This window comes from Elaeis guineensis, chromosome 8, assembly GCF_000442705.2.
Source record: "Elaeis guineensis isolate ETL-2024a chromosome 8, EG11, whole genome shotgun sequence".
NCBI classification, from domain to species: domain Eukaryota; kingdom Viridiplantae; phylum Streptophyta; class Magnoliopsida; order Arecales; family Arecaceae; genus Elaeis; species Elaeis guineensis.
Window position 1 is genome coordinate 16,352,338 of NC_026000.2, and position 19,842 is coordinate 16,372,179.

General features: G+C 37.4%; 1 protein-coding gene across 1 annotated transcript; it reads left to right on the plus strand.

Annotated features, from left to right (window-relative positions):
* Positions 1 to 1,461: 1,461 nt before the first annotated feature.
* Positions 1,462 to 19,336, plus strand: LOC105050006 (transcription initiation factor IIF subunit alpha). Its single transcript, XM_010929846.4, has 9 exons — positions 1,462 to 1,681; positions 6,974 to 7,132; positions 8,573 to 8,724; positions 9,070 to 9,440; positions 13,694 to 13,809; positions 16,945 to 17,070; positions 17,407 to 17,619; positions 17,726 to 17,941; positions 19,076 to 19,336. The coding sequence occupies exons 1-9, from the start codon at positions 1,511 to 1,513 to the stop codon at positions 19,163 to 19,165; spliced, it is 1,614 nt and encodes a 537-aa protein (XP_010928148.1). The 5' UTR covers positions 1,462 to 1,510; the 3' UTR covers positions 19,166 to 19,336.
* Positions 19,337 to 19,842: the final 506 nt, after the last annotated feature.

A 19,842-nucleotide genomic window follows, 5' to 3' on the forward strand; every position in this document is an offset into this window, starting at 1 on the left:
AAATGAACAAATAGACCAAGCGGCTATGGACAATCTTGCAAGATGCAACGTTGTCATCAGATAAAAGAGGCAGAAAGAACTAGAGAAATGCATCCTCGCTGTTAACCTGCTGGGAGAACTGGAGCATGACTAGAGCTGGACACGGGCATCGTCGGCTACCTGCTGGTAGTAGGCATCGTAGGGATGAGAGAGATTAAGAAACTCCAACATGGAGTGGTCGCCAAAGTCGTTAGCCATCCACTTCTCCAACTGAGGTCTGTACTCGACCACGTAGCTCGCCGTGATTTCAGTGAGACTCCCGACGTGGTGGCTAGTCGATCCCACAAGTCATCCTCGCAACGGTCCCGAACGAAAAGGCTCATTTTTGCAAATTTTTTTTGTTTCCGTATCGTTGTACAGATTTTATGGCAAATAAAGTTTAGTGGCTATTGTGCATTTATTTGTGACTATTGTGCTAATGCACAATAATTTTTTTTTATATTAAAAAAAATAGAAATGCAATGCGGTTAGACCAAAAAGATTATGATGTTGTCTCGGAAAGTTTGGCATGTAGCTTTGGAGATTTATGTTTGGTTCATAATTAAAATTAAAATTAAAATTGGAATGATTGGAAATCGAAATCGAAATCGAAATGATCAAATCTTTTGAAGCGCTTGATTCGTGATCAAAATCGAAATCGAAATCGTAATCAAAATTGAAATAAAAATTTGAAGTCATAGATGGGAATAGGGATTGAATTTTATGTAGATTGGACTATTCTCATTTCACTCCGAAATCAAAATGAAAATGAAACTTCTCCTAATCAAATGATAGGAATGAGAGCCATCTATTTTCATTCTGATTTCGGACCCTATTTCTTCCAACGAAGCACCCCTGGAGATATTCTTAATATCAAGCTCAAATTAAAATTAAAAATACATTTGTCAAGTTCCACCTATGCAAGCAGTTCTGTTTATCAGATTAGGGAGTCAATATATACTTGTCGGTACCAGGTCTCCCGCAAAGATATAGTTGGCAACATTGCTCATTTTATATGAATCAAGCTTGTTAGAGAGTTTTAAGTAATTTAAGGTCTGATCAAGGACTTTTTTTCGAAAAAACTGATTAATTTCTTGCAAGTTACTTTTCTTGTACCATGCACCGTCGGGACACATTTAGCGCATCCAAGATCATGCAGGCGTGGGCGCTGGGAGCTTCACTTGCTTGACGCGGTGGCGACGGCGGCCGGAGGTGGCGGCGGCGAAGAGGAGAAGAGGAAAGGTGGAGACGACGGATAGCGGCGGGACGGAAAAAAAAGTGGAGGGTCGGACACGGTGTACTGGGAAATAACGGAAGTCCCCGTTAGTTTCCTGTTTCCGTTAACAGTGCCTTACGATTCTTTCATTCAAAAGTACCGCTGAGGTGGCAGGCTGTAGAGGCTCTGCCTTGTACTCTACTATATAAACATTGCTATAGAATTTCCCCTTTCTATTTTATTCCCGAAGTCTCTCCGTCTCGTCGGTCGGTCGCCATGAGCTTCGATCTGGTGCTCAAGCCGTCGTGCGAGGGGTGCGGGTCGACCTCGGACCTCTACGGGAGCAATTGCAAGCACACCACCCTCTGCCGCTCCTGCGGCAAGACCATGGCCGAGAACCGCGGCCGCTGCCGCATGTGCGGCGCCTTCATCACCAAATTGATCAGGGTATGGCCCCCTTCTGTGACCTCTCGCGGAGCCCTAACCTTTTCCATCCAGTTCGCCTCGTGTTCTTTTAGGGTTTTGATCCGTCTTGGAAGATTAGGGTTTTGATCGCTTGCATCCGGCTTTGTTTCAACTCGATTCACGATGGGAGTGAAAAAAGATGATATCTCGATTGAATTTTGTTCCTTCAGTTTAGGTTTGAGAAAAGATTTGGAAGAAAGAAAATCTCATTGTGTAAAGGAAAAGAAAACTAAAAATCACACATGTTAGATGGCAGAACAATCAATGGAATACATTTTTGGTGGTAGAGGGTTACTTTTTGCAGTCCGAGACATGCTTTACATTTCCACCACAGGAGAATTCTCAAAATCATAAAACGGCAATGGGAGAACAAACAACTAAATACAGGCAACTGGTATTTTCTCATCGATATGGGCTTGGTTATGTGGAACCTAATACGTAGTTTTATGTGGAACCTAATACGTAGTTTCGAAAATAGGAGACGTCTTGGGTGGTATGAATTATGATGGTCAAAATCAATAAGTATTACACACGCACACCCCAAATTAGAATCTCAGGGAACAGATGGATGTAACGAGTAGTCCTTAGCCCTGATTAATGACTGTAATAAGATATATAGCCTTTTGAAAAAAAGAGGAAGAAGAAGAATCTATTCTTATTTTTTCCAAATTATTCATATTCATGCTCAGGTGTCCTTGAGAAGGGTTTTCACCTTTTGCCTAGTTATATAGGCTCCAAATGCACAAAAACTTGGAGACTTAGACGTAAATAAGATAATTAAATTGTTATAGTTATTTTATAGCTGAAGAGATATAAAAGAGGTATTATGTCATTGACCTGCACATAATTCACAGGGATTTGATCTTCTTGTTCGACCTCTTGTGGCACTTGTATCAATGGTGGATGCAAAAGATGGGTGAAATAACTTCTTGAGCAATTATCTGTTTCAAAGATGGTTGTAAGATGATATGTGAGAAAGAAGAAAACTTGATTGTAACCTTGCATTGTGCAGGAGTTTAAACATGTGGATATCATTTTGAGTGTTGGAGGTGTTGTACTGGCATTTCAAATGGACAAGATTACACGAAACTAAGAGATATGGCATCACCATCCTAGTTATTAAGCCACAGGGACTTGGCCTATTCAAGTCACCTTTTGTTTCAAATATATAAATGGTGGATGAAAAAGTTGGGTGGAATAACTTTTTGAGCACTTATATGTTTCAAAATAATTGCAAGATGAAATGGGACAAGAAAGAAATCAACTTTAGTCAATAAATAACACTGCATTATGCAAAACCATTTCACTTACATTCAAATCTACAAGTTTATAGCTCTAGGTTTTGTATGAGAAAATCCTTATAATATTAAATAACACTCCATAATTTAATTGTGAACATAAATGTAAATGACAATGTTCAGTTTTTCTATGAGCGAATCCCTACAACATTAATTTATAAATTTATAATTCTACCATGAACATGAACATAAAGGACAAGCCCTTTACTATTGATTTGGGGTTGACTATATGGATGCTTCTATACTGATCGGATTCATTGGGTGCCAAGTTTTGAAGATTTAAAGCTGTCTTCAGCTAGTGCATAGATTTCCTTTTAGTCTTCATTGCTCCCTTTTCTTATCTGATAGTTCAACATGTCTAGTACAGAATGCAGAGGTAAGCATAAAGGCACCTAAGTTGGGTAAGCATAAGGGTACCTAAGTTGCTTTGTCTTTTTAACTCTTAGTGATTCCAATATATGGATTATGAAGCTTCTTGACGGGCCCATGAGTTCGTTTTCACCCCCTGACTTTAGTTGCCCCCATGTGGAAAAATACATCTTCTGCAAATTGGATGAATTGACATTCATTTGAATCCATTCGTTATTTGGATAAAAATCTTATGCATTCTACTTTGTGTCAACAAATTAATCATTTAATGCCAAGTAAACATGAATTGCTACTTTGTTGTGTCTCAGACTCTTGTTGTTACCTGTCTTAAAATGTGAATTTCTGGAAGACCTTGAAAGTTGCAAAACTTTGTTTTTTGGATGTAAATTCTGATATAGTAGAAAATGAAAAGCTATAGTATCACTGTCATAATTTCCCACATGGTTGCATTCTTTGTTTTGCTGGATGCCTCACTCTTCCTAAAATTGCCTTTCTTGGTACAAATCCAGAGGGTTGATCTTAGGTTGAAAACCAGCGATATTGATGCTATATTGATATTACAAACTTTGTGCCCTATAGTTGGTCTTGTTCAGATTGGATTAAGTTTGTTTGTTAAGTTTAAACTTTTTTTGTCTGTGAGATCTTTCTGCCCGTTGCAAAACAAACAGTTTCGAACAAAAATTCCTTAGGGATCAGTGCTCCATCCCTGCATCCTTTTTCAACATTAAGAGATGAACCTAGCAGAAAGTTGGCATAACAACCAAGCATTGCCCTCCTGCGAGTTTCATGATCTCCGCTGACTTGGCACATATCCTCAGTCCTCTGTAAAAATGTTTTGCCTTAAATTTATCTTATATTTTTACACTATACACCTTAGAACCTAGTAGGAAGTTGGCATAACAACCAAGCATTGCCCTCCTGAGCCAGTTTCATGATCTCCACTGACTTAGCACATATCCTCAGTCCTCTGTATAGATGCTTTGCCTTCAAAATTTATCTTATATTTTTACAACTATACACCTTTATTTTCTACAGGTTTTCAATGTAAAAAATTATACATAAGGCAGTGTGGATCTTGGCATAATGTTGTGATAAACTAGTGGCTAGTCATGAAAGCTCTACAACAAGGTCAGAAACTTCATTTCATTTCCAAATTTTGGATGAACAACATGGGTTTGGTTTTGGCAGGGTGGTGGTTTCGATGTTCTTACTCTAGTTTCAGCAGTTCAGTTGAAAACTATAGATAACTAAAAAAAAAAAATTACAATAGGGTGAACAACAATGTAATCAGTCAAGAATAACAAAATGGATATTGGTTGAAGATATATGTTCAGGAACTTAAAATATATTATTTCTGTTCTCTTGATTTTTTTTTTTTTTTAAAGAAAAGTTATTCTTAAAAAAAATTCCAAAGCAGTCTTATTCAAAATATACTATATTATTGGCCATCTAATATATGTTAAAAGAATTGACTCTGAAATTTGAACTCTAATATAGCCAAATATATGTAAAAAAATTAGTTTTGCTCAGAATGTTTTGAAAACTTGCTAACTTATTGTTTTGTTTTGGGAAAATGTTTCCCAACATTAAAGAAATGAAAGAAAATGCTATAATTTATTTTGGGCCAAACTCTGATATGGACCCCATCCAGGATCAGGTTTGTTTGGAACTAATTTTTTCCTCCTGGTTTCAGAGTTCTGAACAAAACTTTGCAGCATGTTCTAAACCCAAAGGCTTTCCTCTACTGGGTTTTGTCCTTGTTGGAGGGTGGGAAATTGTTTGCAGCCATAGTTGACAGGGCATTTTTGAAGCCACTTTGTCATTAACTTGCAGTTGACATTTTTACACTTTAAGTTTTCTCCCTCTTTCTTGGTAAATGATATAGTTTATTTGGTTCATGAATTTTCTAATATGTATACACACATTAATCCCTATTCAAAATTTTGGTCAATGAAATATTATGTGATTTCTTATTCTGCTTATCAACCCATTCTGAAGGTCATGGGATGGGAACTTATGGTTCTTGCATGCATCTTCTCTCTATTTCTTGTGGCTTTTGCATCTTTGGCACAAGTTTTTTACATAGTTGATTTTTCCTTTTTCTAGTGTCTTTTCTTCCTCAACTCGTATCATGATTTGTTTCTGTTTTTTGTTTTGTTTTTTTTTTTTTTTACATGCCTTTTGTGTCCCAACATAGATTTTATGAAACCAAATAAAGCCTGATATATGACGAAGATCAATTCTTTGTTAATATAGGATGTATTTAAATTCAATATCTTCTGCACCATACCAACTAAGGACTGACTTGTTCATGTTGCGATCGGTACAGTCGTGGAGTGTCATTCTAATTTGCTGAAGCCATGTGGTCAAAAGCCACCTTTGATATCAGCTCGACTCCAAGGCCCTGGTCAAGGTTCTCCAAGCAATGGAAAATGCCCTCTGTTTGGATGAGGCCATTTGTTTTCTACTCAAGCTCCATCATGAGCTTGTTCACAATCTAGACATTCACATTTTTTCAAACAAAAGAATTTGTTGAAACAAATTGTAGCCACAGGTGCTATTTGGTTATTGGGTCGCATCTGGATTTGTTAAGGCTCATACGCATTATTGGTCTGGGTCCCAAGTTTTAATCAAACTTCTTCATTCAAGAACTAGGTTAGGACCGGGATGTTATGACCTGTATTCTACTTGACACTTGTCGGGTTTGGATTAGGTCTCAGTACAAGTATGAAGTGGGTGCTAGTGTTTGGTTAGCCAATTCCCTTTATGTCCTCAGAACAATTTACTAAGAGCATATCCTCAAAAGTAAAACTATACATTATTAACTTGGCAAACTATCATGTCTGAATTGGTTCTGGATCCAAGTCATTTCGGGTTCATAAAATTAGTCCCATATTCTAATGTATTATATGGTCGAATCACCTTGGGTCTGGGCAGGTACTCTTCTACTAGATCCTGATCTATTCTAATGTTTTATGGGTTTGTCTTCAGATCCATTCCTGACTAGTAGGTCTGCAGGTCTGTATTGGGTCCAAGTTTGTGTGTCACAGTGCCATTTCTACTGGTAACTTAGGCTTTTCATTCAATCACTGTAAAAAGAATTGATTATTTTATTATCATGGTTCTCAGTAAAAGAAAATTCCGTTTGGAAGTCCTCAAGAAGTTGATTTCTTGTCATGTGGATCTCTCTTATTTATACACATGCTTTTATCCTAATTTTCTAATAGGAAGAAATTTTATTAAACAACAGAAGTCCATTGATGGTTAGCATTTCTATATTCATTAATCAACTTCTTAAGTAATTCAGAACTGGTTGTACTTCTGGACCAATGAGATCACATGTCTCTTCTGAGATGGCTATATAAGATATTCGAATTATGCTTTTCTTTTTCTTTTTTTTAATTAGTTTTCTCTCCAGCGTTGACATAACGCATATGCTTTTTTGTATGTCCACATCCTTGGTTTCATTCAAGTTCATGGGGTTTTCTCTGCTTTTTCCTGCTCCTCATCAAAGGCTTGATACTTCTTTGGATTTGATTTTCTCCCTGTGGTTCTTGTTTTCCTTCTTTGTTTGCTAAAACATTTATTTCTTTTGTCATCTCTACAGGAGTATAATGTCCGGGCAAGCGCCAATACAGACAAAGCTTTCTATATTGGTAGATTTGTCACAGGTTTGCCTCCTTTTTCAAAGAAGAAGAATGCAGAGAATAAATGGTCTCTTTACAAGGAAGGGCTTCAAGGACGGCAGCTCACCGACAGTTTGCGGGTATGCACTAATCACAGCCATCCTTCTTGCAATTAATGTGCTGATTAAAATTGTAACATATGCCAATAAATGTCAAGAAGTTGAAAAGTAAATAATTCTTTTGGAAGTTATGCTCGAACTCCTAGTTGGATGAATAATGTTTGATTCAATGTTGCTTATAGGATAGCTGAAAACCCTACACATTTTTCATTTGCTGCCTCCGCCTCCTAACTGTCATCAGTCTTGGTGCATGAAACATTGATAATGTCCCATAACATGCCAGATGATGCTTTTCCCCCAGTGACTTTTTCCTCTCCTCACATTAAAGTATCTAGTCTGAAGGAGGCCCCTCCATGTACTGGATGTCTTTGTCCTTAGAGCACAGGGTTATTTGTTGTAGACTTGATGGATGACAGCAATTTCATCAAATATCAAATTATTTGGCTTTCAATTCTTTTATTTCGAATAAACTCTTTTCTTTCTATCAAGTGCAAGTGATCAGCGAACTCAAATATGTTAAAATTTGATTAATATAAAAATGAAATCCATATAGGAAAAGGGATTTTGAAAATTCCTTTTTCCCCTTAGCTACCTTTTGATAATCAGAAAATCACATTAATTTTGTTATTTTAGATAAATTGTATTATTCTGCGGTTGGTCAAGTTGATTTGCTCAATTTATTTCATGTGGCATAAGTGGAGTATCCTGTACTCCTTCTAAAGGATTATAGTTAAGATCTTGAATTGGATTCCTTTGTTGATGATGATCGGAAGTGAATTTTTCTGTGAGTAATGTGCTGAGGAAAATGGCCATTAAATTTTTTGTTGACAGATTTTGGTATGCTAGATAGTCCAGACATGGCTTGATAGTTATGTTTATGATTATTGCCACATTAGAACAATGAAATTGTTGATATTAGAATAAGTTGGATAATTTGAAGCAATTGGAATTATAGGCTATTTGACTAAAGTTTGTTGTCCTGTGTCTAGTGAAAGCTAGATAAGGTTCAACTTGGAGTTATTGAATGAACCACATTTGAGAGAACTAAGGAACAAAAATTACTAAAAGCATCCTGGGTAATCTCTTCTTTTTTTTGATCCCTTCACAAAGCACCCCCACTCCTCCCCCCCCCCAACTTCTTTTCTCTTCCCTCTCTCCCTCCCTCCAGGGGTCATACTACAAAGTAAAGGACAATGAGTAAATGACACTGTCTTTTCTGGGTTCTTCAAGGAATTATATTGGCAACTTTAACTAGTTTCTGGAAGTAGTTTAATTTGGAGCTGAGTCTTTGGATAAGATGATATATCATCTCTGCAGGAGTGGTAGTTTGGGTGGATGCCAATTTGGGACATTTAAGCTTGTTCATTTTTATACAGTACTTGTTTTTAGCAGTCTGACATTTTTGCTGTCTTGCTTGTCTGTTTGACCAATTTGTATGTACTGATCAATGGAATTGCACAGGAGAAGTTCAAGAGCAAACCATGGATTTTGGAGGATGAGACTGGTCAGCATCAGTATCAAGGTCAAGTTGAGGGTTCACAATCTACTACTGCAACTTACTATCTGTTAATGTTGCATGGCAAGGAGTTCATTGCTATTCCTGCTGGTTCTTGGTATGCATTAGTCCTGAAAAGCTTTGCATGTTCCCTCCCTTTTTTTTTCCGCTGTTGGTTTTTTGCACAGCATTTTCTTAGTCTTTTTATATCAATTATAGTTTGTTTTTTTTTATGGATGAGAAAGTAGCAATCAAATCATTTAGTTTGTCAAAGTGTTGAATTCTATTAGAAGCCTACATGCATTATATGAATCAACATATGAGTTGTCTTCATGATTTTGGTCACTCTATAGCTGACACTAACTGTAATTTGCACTTCCGAGTAATTGTCATGTTATATAGTTGATATATGCATGTTAACCCTAAAATAAAGGAACTTTTGATTATTGTTATTCCTTCACAGGTACAACTTTACCAAAATTGCACAGTACAAGCAATTAACACTGGAAGAGGCTGAGGAGAAGATGAACAAAAGGAAGCATAATGCAACTGGATATGAAAGATGGATGATGAAGGCAGCAACTAATGGAGCTGCTGCTTTTGGTGAATTGTTGAAGAAGAGCGAAGGTGCGAGCAGTGGTGGGGCTGATGGCAGTCGTGCTAAGAAAGGAAAAAGCAATGATGAGGGAGATCACTCTGATAAGGGTGAGGAAGATGAGGAAGAAGAGGAGGCAAGGAAGAATAGACTTGGACTTACCAAACAAGGTGTTGATGATGAAGAAGAAGGTGGAAAAGGGGGCGACATTGATCTAGATGATGATGACATCGAAAAAGGTAGGATATTTAATATGACAACGAATGATTTTAGTCTTGAATCTGTATTTGTGCTTGTCTTTTGGTGCTTTTTTCTTTGAGTCATGGGTAAGGCTGCAAATGGGTCAGGTTGACCCGTGATCCGATCCAGCCCAACCCGTTTAGATCCGATCCAACCCATTTTAAAGGACCTGCGGGGCCGGGTCGGGCTCCAAAATTGGATCCGTTCAATATTTCGGGTCGGATCTGGGTTGACTGAATTCGGACCCGACCCAATCCGAATTCAGTATTGAATCCAACATGTAAACTATAAAGAAAATAGAGTGGGATTAGAATTTCGAATGTTCTTGTAGCATTATTATTTTTTATACAATTTTATTAAATTTGACTGGGAGATTTTGAAAAATTGCTTATAAATTAATAGTTAAAACAAAGTAATATTTATTTTTTTTTGTCATAAATTTCGCATATGTTGGTTTATCATACGAACCGAGTCTGACCAGAATTTGGATCCGAGCCGAATCCAACATTTTTAGATTGGGATCGGGTTATACATGGACCCGACCCGACCCAAATGATCCAATGGGGCAGGCTTTTTGATCATAGACCCAACCCGATCCAATTTTCAATTGGATTGGGTCTGGATCCAACATTAGGGTCCAATCAAAAAATCAGATCGGATCGGGATCATTTATGACCCAGTCCAACCCGACCCATTTGCACCCATGGAATGTCGTACCGGACCGAACCGTCCGGTACGGGGCTTGTCGAACCGTTCCGGTTGGGAATCGAGACGGTCCGGCATGCAAAACGGCACATGCTGGTGCCGGAGAAGAAAAAAAGAAAGAGAGAGAAATAGAGAGGGAGGGAGGAAGAAAAAGAGGGAGGAGAATTTGTCGGAGGGCCGTCGGAGGGCAGCCGTGGCTATCGGGTGGCGGAAAGGGCTTCCGCAGCTCCGCGCGGGGAGCAGGGGCAATTCGTCCTTGTTTCTCAGGACTTTTTTTAAAGAAGTCTTTTCAAAGTGAAGTCGGCATGGGGTTTAGTGAAGCCGGCAAACCCCATGTCGACTTCACTTTGAAAAGACTTTTTTAAAGGGTTTGCCGGCTTCATTTGAAAAGATTTTTTTAAAAAAAGCCCCGAGAAATAGGGGCGGATCGCCCCTGTTCCCCGTGCGGAGCCGCGGGAGCCCTTTTCGCTGCCCGACGACCACGGTTGCCCTCCGGCGGATTCGCCTTCCTCTTTTTCTTCCTCCCTCTCTCTCTCTCTATTTCTCTCTCTCTCTCTCTTTTTCTTCTCCGATTCGTCCGTGTTTTCCTTCGTCGGTTCGGAATGGAACGGAGGCGTGCCGTACCGTACCGCCAGCCGACCGATCCGGCTACCGGTACCGATTTCGCCGACCTTGTTTGCACCCCTAGTCATGGGATACTCTCACTATAGGAAAAATTGTGTTGCTACATGGCATTCTTGAATGTCCATGAATGTGCATATGTGGAACAAAATTTGGGTAAGATCTTCTTGTTTAGGGCTAAGTAGTGCATGCTGTCTTTATTGTTGCCTTCATCACAAGCATACTTTAGTACATGATGATAGTGATTAGCTTTTAAGTTGTGTAGATGTCACGGGACAGTTTTATCTATACTTGATCCAATCGCAGGTAGTCAAGGCGATGGTATTGGTGAGCAATAACAACATTCCCCTCCTAGGTTCTATTAGTAACTTCTGCTCACTTTTGATTTTTTTTTTTAAATTTCCCTCCATTAATCTTTAATAGATTGACCTTAGGGTTCGTTTGGTTGGGGTATGTTAGATATAGGATAATTTGATAATTCTTGAGAATCATTTATCTAGAAAAATGATTGCAAAGAAAATAAAATTTACCACATTTCATTGGTGAAAAATTACTCTGTAAATTAGCATCGAAAAAAGATTACTATGTTTGGTTAGAGATAATCTTATATGAGAATATTATCAAATTTTCAACAATATCCTTGAATAAACAATTCAAGTAATCATGTCTTTTTCTTGATCCATTTTTTGGCAATTTATGCCCACTTAAATGGTATCAATATTGGCTATTTCGAATATTGAAATATATTTACATGAGTTAATAAATATTTTAAATTAATTATATATTAAAAAATATTTTTTGTTATAAATAAATTTTAGTATATAAATAAATATATTAATTACTACTATTTGTTAATTATTTATCAATATTATTAATCAATATATTAATATAATTAAAATATATTGATATAATATATATTAATATAATTAATATTAATCATATAATATAATTAATATGATATTAATATAATATAAATGAGGGCATTTCCGTTAAGAAATGATATTTTTAAATTACCTCCACTCGGTAATCTAGCATGGGAAAACAAATACCACCCCTCTGGTGGTATTTGTTTTACTTTCTCTCTCAAGAAAATAAACACGGGACTCACCATTTATTTTTACCATCTCTCTCATCCAATTTTCGTACCAAATATGATAATCTGACATGGGATTTATTTTTCCATTCCAGATTACCCTAACCAAATGCGCCCTTAGTTTGTTTTCTCAACTCTAAACTCTAGTCCCCCCCCCCCTTCACTAATATTAAATCTCCCAATTCTTTTTCTTTCCTATAATTAGAAGTTTTAAGATTTGTGGTTTTATATCAGTGTTGTTTTCTTGGATAATCCAAGATCTTAACTTTACCCTGCTTCTTTTTAAAGCTAAGCCTTAAATTACTATTAACATCATCAGACATTATCCATATGTCATTTCCCGGTATTAGGCCCTGCCGTTCAATTTTTTATAATGACTGCATGTAGTGCTAGAACTATAAAAGTTAGTTCTATGGATCAGGCATGTAGTGGGTTATGCAGATTGCTCAAGATGTCAGCAATTTGAATAAGTGCCACTTCCTTGAATTTTAGAATTGATAAAAATTCTCCTATGCTACATAATCAGGCCATCAATGAATTTGTCGGAGATAATAATGACCAGCAAAACATGTGGGAAATAATCATGAGCGTGGAAAAGACTGCCATGACTAACTTGCAATACCAGTGAACAAATATGTTGGTGCTGTGGAGCATTAATTTACTTCATGGAGAACATGCTTCTTTGAGTGACCAAAGCATGATAGTGTGACATTTTAGCTGGCATTAGACTTATGCTTGGATGTGTAGATATATTTGGATGGTTATATATGTGCAATGCCTTGCTGGAGTAAATTGGAACTGTTGATACTTATTCCTGAATCATATGGGATGACAGATGAAAGGAGACTGTCTTTCACCAAGATGAAATAAAGCTTTGGTGGTTTCCATCTAGATCTATCATGATATATATGCATAAATACAATGATAGATAACCACACCCTAGACCTCTATGGGTTGGTTGGGTTTAAGGTTTAATGTATGGCCCTACTTGCAGTTGAGGCCTCTGGTCTCCTTTTTCTAATGAAATTCTAACAAACAAACTTTTATAATGAATTGCATTATTTTTGACATACAGTTTTGTCTGGCAAATGGCTTTAGATAACTCCAACTTTTGTTAGTTGCAGTATTATTGTTGAACGGTATGTCAGCACATTTTCAGTTTGGTCACATAATCATGCATTGTATGGTCTCCTTATCTTTCTGTTGTCCAGGCAGCAGACACTATTGGTACTTTAGATGTCTGTTGACCCTTCAGAATGTTCCATCATGTGGATCAGCCAAAATACATCCACTTTTTTTTTTTTTTTGTACGTGAGATCAAGATAATAAATTTAGAAATCTTTTACTAACATGTTGTTTAAAATTATGTTTTTGTTGAGAACCTCTGTCATTTGGTATTTTATGGCCAAAGCATTATGAAAGCTATTACATTAAGTTTCATTTTTTACTTTCTGTGCACATTTTTCTTCGATGGAACATGTATTCTCAATATCATGACCTGAAAATGATTAGTTTCTAGCATGGCATGCTCTAGCATTGTCCATTACCATCCTATTTTGCCTCTTATTCTCAACAAATGTCTTCTTGAAGTTTTCTGTCCCATCAAAGTCTCTTAGTAATATAATCCCACTTCACGTGGTGGTATATGAACATTGTTGTGGATCAATAGATAGAGTTTATGTTTATTTTGATTTCTAAATATTTCTTCCTTGTGATGCAGCAAGGAGGTATATAAAAAGTCTTGTGGTCAGATTGTATGTAATAATCTGCTTTTTTAGTGCTTTTGGAAATCAGGAACCAAGGATTTCTTATTATTTAATTTTCCCCCTTTAGGTGATGACTGGGAGCATGAAGAAACTTTCACCGATGATGATGAGGCTGTGGGCAATGATCCAGAGGAACGAGAAGATTTAGCTCCTGAAATTCCTGCTCCGCCAGAAATTAAGCAGGTACACTGGACTGATGTGCCTCTTACAAGCACAGCAATATTTATAAGACAATATGTTGCAAATTTTTGCACGAGTTAATATTTTCTGAATTTTCATAGAAATCATTTTTCATTGAGAGGCTTGCATTCTTGGTTTCTAGGCTCCCTGTTTGATTGCCCATGTACCAAAGTATCTGCTTATCAAGCTGATTTTTTGGATTTGATTCCTTGTCCTCACAAAAAATTGTTGAGCAGTTATGCATCTGTTATTGGGCATTCTTTATTTTCCATTCTGCCTCGCTTGTATGGTTAGCCATACGCTGTATAATACCCATTGCCTTCTAAAATGAACCATCATAATTTGAAGAACATGGGTTTTCTGAAGAAGGTAAAAATAAACATTAAGAATGTCTAAAACTAATTCATTGTTGTGATGTGGACTCGAAGAGAGAAGTTTAAAAAAGTGTAATTGATATGAGAAAAGCCCCATACCATGTATTGCTAGTCCATACATAGATATAGGGCATATATAATTTGTATCATAACATATTAGGTGCTTGCAGTTGAAAGCCTCAAATTATTTGAGCTCCATCGTGCGTCAATTTTGTTGCTGGATGAAGTCCTGTTTTCTTCCGATATTGTGTGAGCTTTATATAGTTACAAGTAAACAAACTCTACTGAACAATGTGATATAATCCTATGACATCTAACAATCCTGAAAAACTGATCTATTCCTAAGAGGGCTCAAACTTCACTTAATGATCGAGGACGCATTTAACTTGTATAATTTGACTCAAAAAAGGGCTCCTAACTACCTTAACACTCACCCACTTTTTTAGAAAGCATTGAATTCTAACTTTGACTAAATATATCATAAAAAAAATAGTTTTTTTGGCTATCATTTGCTTAATTTGGGTGTTATCTGCCATCAAGATTGATTGCTTTATTGTACCGGCTTCGTGCTTGATCCCAGTATATCTTCTTATGATAAATTGTAGTCTTTCTAGCTAAACTCGATTGCTTCTTTTTGACAGAGTAGCTGTATTGGAACGGGCCAAGGTTTGCAATGTTGATGTATAGATGCATTGTTTTTTAATGGGCAATACGGTACCATATTGTTACCAAACCAACGCATACCAGCACCATACCAACTTGGTACAGGTATGCTTTCCAGTACCAAGATTGCAAATCTTGGAATGGGCATTAAAATAGGCCATTTATGGAGGGAGCTTCACATGCTAGTTGGACATCATCTGAGCTTCACCCCAATAGGATGTTTGCTGACAAGAGCAGCACATTACACAATACCTTACCAATTTAAATTTTTCCAATTAAAAACCTAACCATGTGTATTTGACACTAGATCAAGGTTTACAGTATCTAGTTTCAGACTTAAATCAAACAAAGTATGGTATGCAGGCACTGTATTGTATGCTATATCATCAACAAAGGACATTAACCAACGTACTTTGACATTGCCAGTTACCCCAAGTATGCCTCCATTTTTTTTTTTTTTTTGCCTTTCTTGTGTTTTGTCTTAATGCTGCTAGTAGTTCCAAGCTTGTGTCTCAACTTATTCCCTCCTTGAAATGGTGCAGAATGAGTTAAATACACACTAAAACCTCCTCTTGAGTGATACAGGCACTACTTGGTTCAGTCTGGTTTGGGACTTTAGGGGCCTACTTCAGTGGTCCAGGCCTGACTTCCTGAATCTAGGTCATACTGGCCGCTTCTGCATTGGCTTTGGGTGGGTCCACTAGTAACTGGCTGCTATGAGCTGCATTCCAGACCTTGTACTAGATGCTTGTAGTTGTTAAGCCATGCCAATTGGTACAAAGTTTCCCTGCGCTTCATCTTCATAAAGGAAAATCCTGTTATTCCTTTCTTTCCAAATGCAACCTCCAGTCCCCTCCCCATAAAAAATAAATAAATAAACAAAATAAAATAAAATAAAAGGCCATAACAAGTTGGTCCTGAGCAAGTTGAAGGGATGCTGGGACCCAATTCCCCCATTTCGTCAGCCTGGTGCAGCTGTTTCGTCCATATAACCACAGAAAGGAGAGCCATTACCAATGGCCCATTCTTTCTTCGGCAAAACGTCATCTGTATGCATACTGTTTTTGAGACACAGCAGCATGAACATCCTTATCTTCCCAGGAACAGCAGGAGTCTGCGGTGCTCTGAGAAAATTGTTGAAGGAAACATAAAATTTTGTAGATATGTCCGCTTGAAGTTCTCAAACCTGTCTGTAGCATGACCATAACACATGGCAAGGGTTGGATGCTTTTGTCCGATTATGTGTTATGCATGTGAATCGATAGTCAAACCTCAAAAATTATCTAGTAGTAATTGTGAATTGGGTTGCCATCCAGAAATTGAGGCATAGTACTTACATGGCAAATTTTTAGTGCATTGTAGAACCAACACATGTTCTCTCGATGCTGTATTGCTTGAGCTAATGATTATGATGACTTATAATGATTAGCTACATCTAATCTTCTTGTCCTCACGTCCTGAAGATATAGTAATGTATTAACACCCGGATTTGATGGTTATACATAAGCATGGTAAGTTCTGCTTTGAACTTATTCATCTTTTTAATTGTGTATCAAGCAGTTGCCATGTGTATATATTGAGAATTCATTAGTCACTGATATGAACACTGCCATCTGCTATCAGTATTCATGTGGACTAAACAGCAGTGTCTGAACATTAAAAAGAAAACAGCAGTTTTGGTTGAGTTACTAAAAATGCCTGAAATGTTTGTGTGACTGAAGATTGAAGTCCACCCTAGCTAGAATAAGTCTGGCCACTTTGAGTTGCTTATACTTGAATGGATTAATATAGTTTTGCATTTATATTCAACTGATCTGGGATAGTTATGATCTGATACTCTGGTATGACAAAAATACTCTTGGTTTGAGTTTTGCACTTTTAGCCTTGGAGATTTTATGCATCTATTTTTTACTATAAAAATTAATTCATGTGACTTTTTGTTAGTTATACTTAGGAGCAGGAAACCTCTTTAGTAACTTGTATTTTGCTCTTATTAGAGTTAATTAATCATTTTATTTATTCTGTAAGATAGTTTTTCTAAGAATAAGAGTCACTGTCATTCAAATTGCAAAGGTTTACTCAAATATTGTAATATTTTCAGGATGATGAGGATGAAAATGAAGAAGATGGTGGATTGAGTAAATCTGGAAAAGAGTTAAAGAAACTGCTTGGACGAGCTGCTGGACTAAATGAATCAGATGCTGAGGATGATGATGAAGATGACGATGTAAGTGCAGTTGAGCCTTCAAGAACTCCAGAGATTTTGATTAGTCTACTTTTTTCTATTGCATACACAGCATATTTGAGTCTGGGTTGCAATGTATCATGATCTTATTACTAGAACTGATCCTGTAATATGTTTTGGGGATTTTAAAAACCTAGGCTTGCATGCTTTAATGATTGATTTGTAATTTATATTGTTCAATGGCTCCAATCTATTTATATTAAGTTCATCTGCTTAATTATGCTGTGAAGATGTAACATGAATGCCATTGAGCTTTCATCTTCTGCCAAAAAGTTGCATTCTTATCCCATTTTGATGCTCGCTTTTTTGTCCATCCAGGAAGATGAGGTTGGCATGTCACCTGTGCTTGCTCCAAAACAAAAGGATACACCTAAGGATGAACCTACTGATAGCAGTCCATCAAAACCAGTACCTCCTCCTGGATCTGCCCGGGGCACACCAGCTGCATCCAAATCATCAAAGACAAAAAGGAAAAGTGAGGAGGTGAAGTCTTCTAATGGTGCACCTGTGAAGAAGGTCAAGACGGATAACGTATGTCTTTTCTTTTTTGAAATTTGATCTTTAGTTTACACAAGACCACTACATGGCTATCACGCCTTGTTTGCTTGACTAAGAAGCCATGGCTTCTTTGGTTTAGGACTCAAAATCATCAGGTGTTAAGGATGAGCCTCCCTCTTCCACTAAATCTAGTGCGCCTGCAAAAGGATCCAGTTCCACAGCTGCTAGAACTGGACCAACATCTTCTGTGGCTCCAGTTACGGAGGAGGAAATTAGGACTGTTCTTCTTTCAGTGGCTCCCGTGACTACACAGGACTTGGTTGCTAGATTCAAGGCCAGACTGAAATCGCAGGAGGTTTGTTGTTTACTCTCATTTCTTTGGACCATATAATTGGGACAAGGCTTGGGAATTGTTGTCAATGATTATCTTTATATTCTTTTCTATACTGTAGTTGTTTATGCATATTCTTTTCACTCCTTAACTGTAGCTGTAATGTTTAAGCACCAAATGCAGCACTTTAGTCTGGAAATGACTGAGATAACCTGATGTCTTAGCCGATTTATTAAATATTCTATGAACTGATACTATGAAAGATATTAATTTATATTGATGAAGATAGTCTGTAAGTCCAGGCCAATATTAAATATCTTGTCTTGTTTTTTTGAGCATCCATTATCATACTGATTGATATCTTCACTGAGATCTTGGCCAGGATGAAAATTATGGTAAGCTTGATAGGCCTAACCTACTCCCTGGACCAGGTTTTGGCTGCTTGAGCTGGGCATAGTAGCCAATCTTCCCTGAGCTTTGTTTGAAATTTCCAGCTGAACTTGGATGTGGCCATGGCTTGTCTTAGGCACGGCCATTGGTCCAATGTGTCCCTTTGATTTCCAGACCATTGATACATGTACTGATAAAGTGGTTATAAGCATTGGCTGGTGTGAAACTGGCATCGGTGACAGTGTTATTCACATAATCTAGTGTGAACACATGGTCAGATTAGTTATTCTGCCGCATCTCAGATGAATGGTAGCTCTTCTTGTGTCTCGGGTCAATTTAACATTGTTGTGGCAGTGGAAAAACATTGATCATTTAGATTTACTGGTAGTGTTTCCTTCTGTTATAGGCTTGACAAAGGAGTTTCAAGACTAATTGTATTACTAAGAGCATCTTGTAGATCTTTTCTCATCTGATGCACACTGTTTTGTAATAGCTCTGTGAATGCTAACTGGAGTGTCAACTGGTTGGCCTCCTATAGAGCAGACGTTTTGGCTCCAAATCTGGGTGGTGGCACTCGTATTTAAAAACGCTTCATCTTTTTCCATTCGAGTATTTAATCTCACCGTGTTTTCATTAAAAATCAGTTGTTTTGTAGCACCTCATGCAGTCTAATTAACTGCTATTTTTCTTTTCCTTTCTTTCATTTTCAATTTCCAATCTTTTGTATGAATTTTGTTTCCTAATGGCTGGATGCATTTATTACTGCAGGATAAATCAGCTTTTGCAGATATTTTAAGAAGAATATCAAAAATACAGAAGACCAATGGCCACAATTATGTTGTGTTGAGAGAGAAATGAATCGAATGTTACCAGTACAATGTTTTCTGGTGTTGATCTTTTGAATTGTGATAAAGATTAAAAGGGGTTAAGAACAGGATTGAGCAACTTCCTTCATGCACAACTTCTGTTGTATTTGGACGTTAGGACAGATTCTGTTCAAGCTTTCTATTTGATCATTTCCTTCACAAACCAATTGTGTACCTTCACTTTGAATCAGTCTCTTGTATTTCGGATGCAGAATTGCTTGCCTTATGAATTGTGCGTCTTTTAAAATCTCATAGTTTGTGCGATGAGGGTTAAAACACCGCGTCATTCTCTATCGCCTGAAATGGGACATCTTTGAAGTGCAAGCGCACACAATGGATAAAGTAATGCAATGATAAAGTGGAGGCCATATCTATCATTAACCAGCGATCATCCTAGGTTGCATACAATTTCTCAATCCAAAGTAGGTCGAGGCTAGATTGGGGACGTTCTCTGCCCCAGTGTTAAGTGGTTCCTGGCTAGTTGGGTTAGTTGATTGTGTCAGGCCGGGCTCGGAATGTCATGCTTGGGGTCTGATGGAGCTATTAATTGAACGAGTTGGTCTATAATCAGTGTCTGTCGGGGCTTTTTTGGGTGTTTTCTTTGAGAGACGGTGGGAAATACTTTCAAATTGGGATCATGTTTTAGAGAGAGCAGTGTTTGCAGGCATG

What these genes read in the sequence shown, in the direction of transcription:
- LOC105050006 (XM_010929846.4), top strand. Translation starts at nt 1,511, where the DNA reads ATGAGCTTCGATCTGGTGCTCAAGCCGTCGTGCGAGGGGTGCGGGTCG. An exon ending in AGAAGGTCAAGACGGATAAC is followed by an intron (nt 17,620 to 17,725) that starts GTATGTCTTTTC and finishes TCTTTGGTTTAG; the next exon opens with GACTCAAAATCATCAGGTGT. An exon ending in CCAGACTGAAATCGCAGGAG is followed by an intron (nt 17,942 to 19,075) that starts GTTTGTTGTTTA and finishes TTATTACTGCAG; the next exon opens with GATAAATCAGCTTTTGCAGA.